This window comes from Erinaceus europaeus, chromosome 1 (genome assembly GCF_950295315.1).
Source record: "Erinaceus europaeus chromosome 1, mEriEur2.1, whole genome shotgun sequence".
Lineage (NCBI taxonomy): Eukaryota > Metazoa > Chordata > Mammalia > Eulipotyphla > Erinaceidae > Erinaceus > Erinaceus europaeus.
The window spans coordinates 13793979-13802716 of NC_080162.1; the positions used below are offsets into that span (position 1 = coordinate 13793979).

The 8738-nt window shown below is 40.9% G+C and overlaps 1 protein-coding gene across 1 annotated transcript in view; it reads left to right on the forward strand.

Moving 5' to 3' along the window:
* The window catches only part of ARID5B (AT-rich interaction domain 5B), a 217424-nt gene that overhangs the window by 106608 nt on the left and 102078 nt on the right, over window positions 1-8738 (forward strand). Inside the window, exon 4 of the mRNA XM_007517383.3 lies at window positions 4440-4670. Coding sequence (XP_007517445.2) covers window positions 4440-4670 — 231 coding nt within the window. The remainder of the gene's footprint in view (window positions 1-4439; window positions 4671-8738) is intronic.

Below are 8738 nucleotides of genomic sequence, written 5' to 3' on the forward strand. Positions count from 1 at the left end.
GAGAGCCCTCTTAGAGATGAGAAAAAGGTCGTTGTTTTTCTTGCAATAGCAAGGAAAAAATTCTTGACTAGTATTTTAGGAACTGCAAGAAGGAGAAGTGAATGATTCATGCTAGATAAGTGGAGAGAGAACATGAATGTTAAGGCTCGGTAGATGATCCTGAAGTGAAATATTTCCAGAACAGAGAATCAGATGTTAGAGATGGTATCATTAAAAAAAAAAAAATTCAAGGGGCCGGATGGTAGCGTAGTGGGTTAAGCGCACATGGTGCTAAGCGTAAGAATCCCGGTTCCAGCCCCGGGCTCCCCATCTTCAGGGGGATCACTTCACAAGCGGTGAAGCAGGTCTGCAGGTGTTTACCTTTTTCTCCCCCTCTCTGTCTTCCCCTCCTCTCTTGATTTCTCTTTGTCCTATCCAACAACAACAGCAACAATAACAACAATAAAAATGACAACAACAAGGGCAACAAAATGGGGAAAATGGCCTCCAGGAGCAGTGGATTTGTAGCACAGACATGGAACCCCAGCAATAACCCTGGAGGCAAAAGAAAAAAAGAAAGAAAAAAGAAAAAATATTCTGTGAAAAACAGGGTAACTGGGTGAAAGGATAGAAATTAGACTGGGAAACATGTTGTGTCGTCTTAAAAGTCCAGGATAAATTCGCTATCAAACCAATTCTGAAAGCATCTCATTCAGCCTGAAATCACAACTTTCTTTACTTCCTTTCATGAGCATTAAAAACCAAACTGGTACCACTCTTCCCATAACAGATAATAAAATATTTTCAGTCAGCTGGGATCTGCTGTGGACTTACTATGTAGAGAAGATGGTATCAGGAGTCTAGCATATTAAAGTTGGCCCCAGAAGTCATGGTAATATCTCTCCCTCTCCTCTTGGACAACTTTGAAGAAAACTTTTTTATTTTGGACAAACAGTACAATAAGTATCACTGACACATTGGGGTTGCTGCTACTTCAGAGAGTTCTGATGAGGTTTAGTGAATATGTTTATTAAAATGTCTTGTGTTTTCAACTTTATTCACAGAACAAATTTGAACCCAGATGTCTCTTAGCCTGCTGTAGACATCTAAGAGTAGCTTGTGTTGGGGCCGACACCAGCATCTCAAAAGTGGTTTTCATTTAGGGCCTGACTTTCTGTGTGAAATTATCTTCTTTTAATTAAGTATGCCAACTGACTAAGCGCTATCCAAAAACGAGACAGGAGACTAAATAATGTACACTGTTTAAAAAAAAATGTGTCATCTTGAAAGCAACTAAATCACTCCATTCTCAGAGAAGCCTCCTGTCTGAGGAACTAAGTGAACATAATTAGAAATACATCTGGATATTGGCCTCCTCTCTGTAAAGGCCACATGCACACCTTCCATTAGTTCTGGTTATGTTCCATCATTATGTTTTGTCCTTACTCATCTGTCTCCCACTGGTTACCAGATGGCCACAATAATGTTGGTATCTTTAACAACTGCCTTGTGCAATTCCTGCAGCCTGGTAAAGGCTCAGAAAAATGAAATGTTTTGGATACTAAGCAAGCGATGTATCTGGGAGTTGCTTGCAAGTGCCCTGACAGTGCAGTTGTAAAGAGGGATGGCATGAAGCCAGAGGTCAACTTGATTCTTGTGCAGGTGGCTAGTTACCACAAGGAACGAGGTGATGTGTGGGATTTCTTAAGCTTAAGGTGAAAGAAGGATTCACCCATGTAAAATCTGGCTTTCATAAATGAGCACTTACTATGGTGAGGTAAACATAAGGAGCCTTCACTAAAGTTACTAAAATCTTCTCTCAGTCTGGTTGGTGCTAATGAAATTCTCCAAGGATGCTTGGGAGTCCTCTCAGCATGGTTTACTGAAATGTGTCAAGTTACCAGCTGGAAGTCAGGAGCATTAGAAGACTAGGAATATTGGATGGGGAGAATGGAGGAAGTGGTCTTATCAATCAAGTTGAGATCTGCCATGCTGCAAATACAAGTAGCCTTTAAATCACTGTCTTGACTAATAGAATAAAGTCTTGTTTTCTGCTTTTGCTTCACATCAATTTTGGGTCAAAAAGAAGATCTTATTTATATTGTTATCACCCCAAAACTCACATTTGCAGAGCAGCAACTAGTTGGAACATTAGAATCGTCAAGAAAAAAAAGGGGGGAGAGGGGAATGGTCAGATGCACACTGGCTGTAGCTAGCCATTTTTGTCAAAGTGCATTGGTCAAAACTAGTCATACAACTTCTAGATTCCATGGATAAGAAGCAAGATCTTTCTTTTTATTTTGCCTCTAGTGTTATCGTTGGGGCTCCATGCCTGCACCACAAATCCATTACTCCTGGAGGCTATTTTTTCTTTTTAGTTGTCTTTATTGTTTTATTGTTGTTGTGATTGTTATTGTTGTCATTGCTGTTATTATTGTTGGATGAGACAGAGAGAGGTTGATAGAGGAAGGGAAGACAGAGGGAGGAGAGAAAGGTAGATATCTGCAGACTTGCTTCACCGCTTGTGAAGAGACCCTACTACAGGTGGGGATCCAGGGCTCTAACCCGGATCCTTGGGCTGGTCCTTTCGCTTTGTGCCATGTGCGCTTAACCCACTGCAGTACCACCAGCCCCCATAAAATCTTTTTATAACCTTTTTTATATTTATTTATTCCCTTTTGTTGCCCTTGTTGTTTTACTGTTGTAGCTATTATTGTTGTTATTGTTAGGTAGGACAGAGAGAAATGTAGAGAGTAGGGGAAGGCAGAGAGGGGGAGAGAAAGACAGACACCTGCAGACCTGCTTCACTGCCTGTGAAGTGACTCCCCTGCAGGTGGGGAGCCGGGGGCCTGAACCGGGATCCTTATGCTGGTCCTTGAGCTTTGCGCCACGTGTGCTTAACCCGCTGCGCTACCACAAGATCTTTCTATAGAACCATTAAGAGAACATGAGAGCTGATGAAATAGCTCATTTGAATAGTTTGCTGCTTTGCCATGTGTGGCATCTTGATTCAAGCACAGCTCACACTGCCACACTGCAATAAAGGAAGCTTTTGGTCTGTGGTTCTCTCTCTCTCTCTCTCTCTCTCTCTCTCTCTCTCTCTCTCTCCTTTCTCTCTCCTCTCTCTCTCTCTCCTTCTCTTCCCCTTCCTTTAAAAAAAAAGAGAAAATGAAAGCACAAGATATTTGTTGAATAGCACTAAGGTTAAACCACCAGAGCAGATGATAATGCTATTTTTGTTTGTTTGATTAATAGAAACAGTCAGAAATGGAGGGAAGGGTGAACTAGAGAGGGAGAGAGACTGAGAAACACCTGCAGCACTGCTTCACCACTCACAAAGTTTTCCCCCTGCAGGTGTGGAACAGGGGCTTGAACCTGGGTCCTCATGCACTGTCACGTGTGCACTCAGCCAGGTGCATCACCACCCGGTCTCTGATAATGCTATTTGAAACCATGAATATCTCTCTGGGCTCAGAAGACCCTTGCAGAGACTTCAGATACTACACAGGTCATACAATAATAATAACGGCAGTAACAAACTGTTTAAATAAGTATTACAATGCTCAACAGAATTCTTAGTATTCCTACTAAGCAGAACTCAGACTGGAGTTGGAAAACTACACCAAAGTAAAAGACTCTGGGGTTGGGCGGTGTGTGTGTGGGGTGCTCAGGTCCTGGAACATGATGGCAGAGGAGGGTCTACTGGGTATTGTATTGTTATGTGGAAATGTTATACATGCACAAATGATTTTATTTTACCATTGACTGTAAACCACTAAAAATGAAGCTTTTTTTAAAAAAGAATTCTTAGTATTCCTCTAATGTTGACATTAATACTTAAATCTGTATTATATTCTATCAAAACAGTGTTTTGGTTCTTCTGCTTGCTGGTGACTCTTTCTGTCTTTCTTCCCTTTCTTTCTTCCTTATTATCATTTTACTAGGGTGTTAACAGTTTACAGTATTGTTGTTGACACCTGGGTCCAGTTTCTCATCTCCTTGTGGTAGAATACTGCAAAATACTTTCACCCCCGATTTGAGTCCTTTTCCATCAGGCTTTATTTAATTAGGCACCAGCTTTTCTGTTCTTCCTCTTCTCTATTTTATCTTCTTTTCTCTGCAGGTAATCAGAAGGTCCTCCTCCTTCTATTCCTTCTCCTTCTAGTCCTCTTCCTCCTTTTTCTCCTCCTCCTTTCTCCCTTCTTCCCCTCCACCTTCCTCTTCTTCTCTTTTCCTTTTTCTTTTTATTTTTTACTATTTTGCATAGCTCGATCAATGAGGTGGGGCTGGGTGGCTTCTGGGATTAACCATTGTGCTAAAGATGAACTAAAGTAATATAATAGTATTCTTGAAGACTATATTTTTAAGTCAAAGTCAGAAGTTACTGATTTCATATCATGGCCATGACAGTTCTTTGTTGGTGAGAAGAAGATAATGAAAGTGTTTTCTCATTTGTCTAGGGGAGGACGAGGAAGAAACGAATGTAATAGTTCTCAGCTATCCTCAGTACTGCCGGTACCGCTCCATGTTAAAACGCATCCAGGATAAGCCATCTTCTATTCTAACAGACCAATTCGCATTGGCCCTGGGGGGCATTGCAGTGATCAGCAAGAACCCTCAGATCCTGTACTGCCGGGACACATTTGACCATCCGACTCTCATAGAAAATGAGAGCATATGCGACGAGTTTGGTGAGTGAGATCTGTGCATGTGTCTGGTTTCTGTCACTTGATGAGAAGAGCAGCAGGGATGGGTATTGGGGCTTATTTTCACAAGACCTATGTACCACCCTCTCCTCCCATCTCCTATATGACTGTGGCATAAGGCATCCTTGTCTCCTAGGTGCCTCTGTTTACCAGAGTAAAAGATTTGTCCTTGAAAAGTTGTTGCACAATAGATTAGGCAGTTGTTTGACCTTGAAATTGAACTTTAAGAGGAGACACTTCCAAGTTAGTTCTTTCTTCACAGGTGTTGACTATTCAGATATATATATATATATATATATATATATATATATATATATATAGATTTGATCAATCACTCCTTTTTCCACCATTAAGAGAAACTTTTGAAATGATCCAGGTATAGCTGTCTCAGTATAATAAAATAAATAGATAGAAAATAGAATGATATTGCCCTTAGCTACTGAGCTACGCACGTATCTGTGTCTGCATCTCTGCCTAGCTGACAGCTCATGCACTTGGGCGACTTTGCATGATGGGTGAATAACCGTACGTACGCCCAAACCGCATCGTTCATATCTTCACTTTCTCGTGTGTTAGTTGGAGAGATTTCAGTCATATCAGTGTTCATCAATAGGCCAGGTGGGACACCAGAATACCCTGGGGTTAGCAAAATAGTTTAAGTAGTCTTGGAGGGGGGCCTACATATTTGCCATGTGTGAGACCTAGATTTAAGCCCAGTCCCTATCACATCCGAGGAAGCGTTGGTTCTCTGATGGGAGGCGGGGGGTTACAGTTCAGTAGTCAATACGTGAGTACCATTCCTCATCTCCCTGTGATAGGTATCTGTAAAACACTCTCACCCCCAACTTAGATTATTTACCATCATCCATCAGGACCCCCAAAGCAGCCCCAGTCCATTCTCTTCCTTCATTTCCCAGAGTCCTTTGCTTTGGTGTAAAACATCAATTCCAGTCCAAACCTAGTTTGTGTTTTCCTTTTCTGTCCTTGTTTCTTAAATTTCACATATGAATGAGATCATCTGATATTCAACCTTCTCTTTTTGGCTTAACTCACTTAGCATGATGCATTCCTGCTGTATCTGAGACAAAGCAAAGGAGACAGCTTTATCATTTTAACAGCTGTTTAATATTCCATTGAATGCCACACCTTTCTTAGCCATTCATCTTGTTGGACATTTTGGTTGCTTCTAGGTTTGGGCTATTACACATGGTGCTTCTATGAACATAGGTGCACATGATCTCTTCGGATGGAAGTGTTTGTTTCCTTTGGATATACCATCAGTAAAAGAGTTGCTAGGTAATAGGGTCAGCCCATTTCTAGTGTTGTGAGAAGTCTCCAAACTGTTTCCCACAGGGGTTCGACCGATTTGCATCTCCCCCACCTCAGCAGTTGATTGTTACTGTCCCTTCTAAAGTATGATAATCTCACAGGTATAAAATGATACCTTATTGTTATCTTTACATTCCTCTGATAACCTGTGACTTTCAGCATTTTTTCATATATGTTTATTGTCTCTTTGGATCTCTTCTTTGGTGAATATCCTGTTCGTGTCCCCTCCCCACTTTTGGATGGGGTCATTTGGTTTTTGTTGCTATATTTGGTGAATTCTATTCCAAATCCTCTGTCTTTCTTGACACTCAAAAGGTTTCTAGGTAGCTAACCCAAAATAAAACTGAAACTATGCATTCTCTCACTGGAAAATATTCAAAATTATAATTTCACAATGTGATATAATGAAAAAAAATATTTTAACCTTTTTGTCTAATTTAGGAGTTATTAGTCATTGAGTTTCAAAGCTGTTGCATCTAGAATTGGTAATAGGAGTTCCAATTTAACAGAGATCACAATGGTTGTTAAGAGTTACTAAATTGGTTTTAAATGTTCTCACAAACACAAGCATCTGACTTTTGAATGTTTTCCCAAACTTTTTTCTGGTACAGCTAATTTTAATGATGTTTTTTCTTCTCCAGTGGAAGCTTTCATTTGGAATAAACATATCTCTAAAGAGCTACATGGCTAGTTTAATAATTAGAGCATTCAGTTTCTTTAAGTTTGTACTTCTTATACTGAGTGTTTTTGTTGTAATGCTTGTAATACGTCAGCAAGAAAGCTTAGTTTGACCTGATTTGACCATCTTCACCAACATTCCTCCTGACTTCCCACTTTCAGTCCAACACCTCAGTTCCCAGAGAATACCTTTCAAATGCTTGAACTAATTATATTTGAAATCAACATGGGTTAAAGGGTTTGTTAAAATGCAGGGTTGGATTTCTCCAACTAACAGTTGGTGGAGGAACATAACTTTAATTAGTGACTAGCGTTAAACAAATGTTCCTAATATTAAACACTGCCAGATGACTGAAACACTTCTGTCAGATTACTGTCAGTGCCAGGGGGCCCACAGATGAATTTCTACACAGTATATATTCTGTACCAGGCGTTTGGTGACTTCAGTAATTGGTCAAATGTAATTTAGGTAACAGTATGCCTAGGCTGTAAAAATCAAATTTTATTAGCCATATCACCAGGTGGGTGAATGGTGAGATTGATGGCAAAGAGTTTATAGCATTTAGTAGCTATACCGTTGACACATGAAATTCATAAATAGCTATAAAATACCCTTCTCAAGGCCCTTCTCAAAAGGACAGTGTCTGCTTCCCTATGATTAAGTAATGTTTATTTTATTAACTAATATATATTTTGCTTTCTTCTACTAAAAGAGATTATGGTGTGAGAGTGGGAGGGGATATTCAAAATATATGTAAATCACAGTCCTCACTTGTTCTCTAAAGAATATACGTTTCTCACACCGAGAGGTTAACAGGAAAATCCAGTGATTGAGTATGTGGTGAGTTTTCCAGAAAGCAAGGGCAATAGGAATTTCACAGTGGCCTAAAGGGAGCAGTACGGGTTGGACATGATGATCACGGGGAGATGAGGGTGGGGGTATGTGTCATGAAAACAGCAGGTTGAATCTAGTTTTCTAAGGTTGTTTCAGATTGTTCATCTCTTGGAGTTATCTAGACCATTGAAAGCTCATGTCCTTAAAAAAATGAATGAATGAGGGAGTCTGGCAGTAGTACACCAGGTTAAGCCCACATAGTAAGAAGTGCAAGGACAGGCTCAAGGATCTCGGTTTGAGCCCCAGCTCACCACCTGCTAGGGAGAGGGTTACTTTACAGGCTGTGAAGCAGGTGTGCAGGTGTCTTTCTTTCCTCTTCTCTGTCTTCCCCTCCTCTCTCAATTTTTCTCTGTTCTAAGCAGCAACAACAACAGTAATAATAACACCACCAACAATGGAAAAAAGATGACTGCCAGGAGCAGTGGATTCATGGTGCAGGCATCGAGTCCTAGTGATAAGCCTGGAGCCAAAAAAAAAAAAAAACTAGTGAATGAGAGGCATACGCCCAGTAGAGCACACATTACAGTGTGCAGTGACCTAGTTTCAAGCTACCAGTTCCACCCTGCAGGGGTCAGCATCACAAGCAGTGAAGCAGTGCTGCAAGTGTCTCTATCTCTTCCTCTCTGTTTCTCCCACTGTGCTCAATTTCCCTATCTCTATCAAAAAAAAAAAAAAAAAAGAAGAAGGAGGAGGAAGGGGGAGAGGAGGAGAAGGAGTAGGAGGAGAAGGAGAAAGAGGAGGAGGAGGAGGAGGAGAAGGAGGAGGAGATGAAGGAGAAGGAGACGGACACGGAGAAGGAAGAGGAGGAGAAGAAGGAGAAGAAGAAGGAGAAGGAGAAGAAGAAGAAGGAGAAGGAGAAGGAGAAGGAGAAGGAGAAGGAGAAGGAGAAGGAGAAGGAGAAGAAGAAGGAGAAGAAGTAAAATTGCCACGAGGATTGGTAGATTCCTCATGCAGATACCAAGCCCCCCTAGTGGGGGGAAAGGAGACTGACTGAATGAATGAGCTTATGAATAGTTAATGTCCTTATTTTCCATGCCTTCACCCTAGGTTAACTATCAACCTCCTTGTAGGTTTGTCTACTTTTTGTCCCCACCCTCAGTAGACCTTGTTTTCTGGGTGGGTTTTATAAATGGTGTTTCTACCAGTAAGAC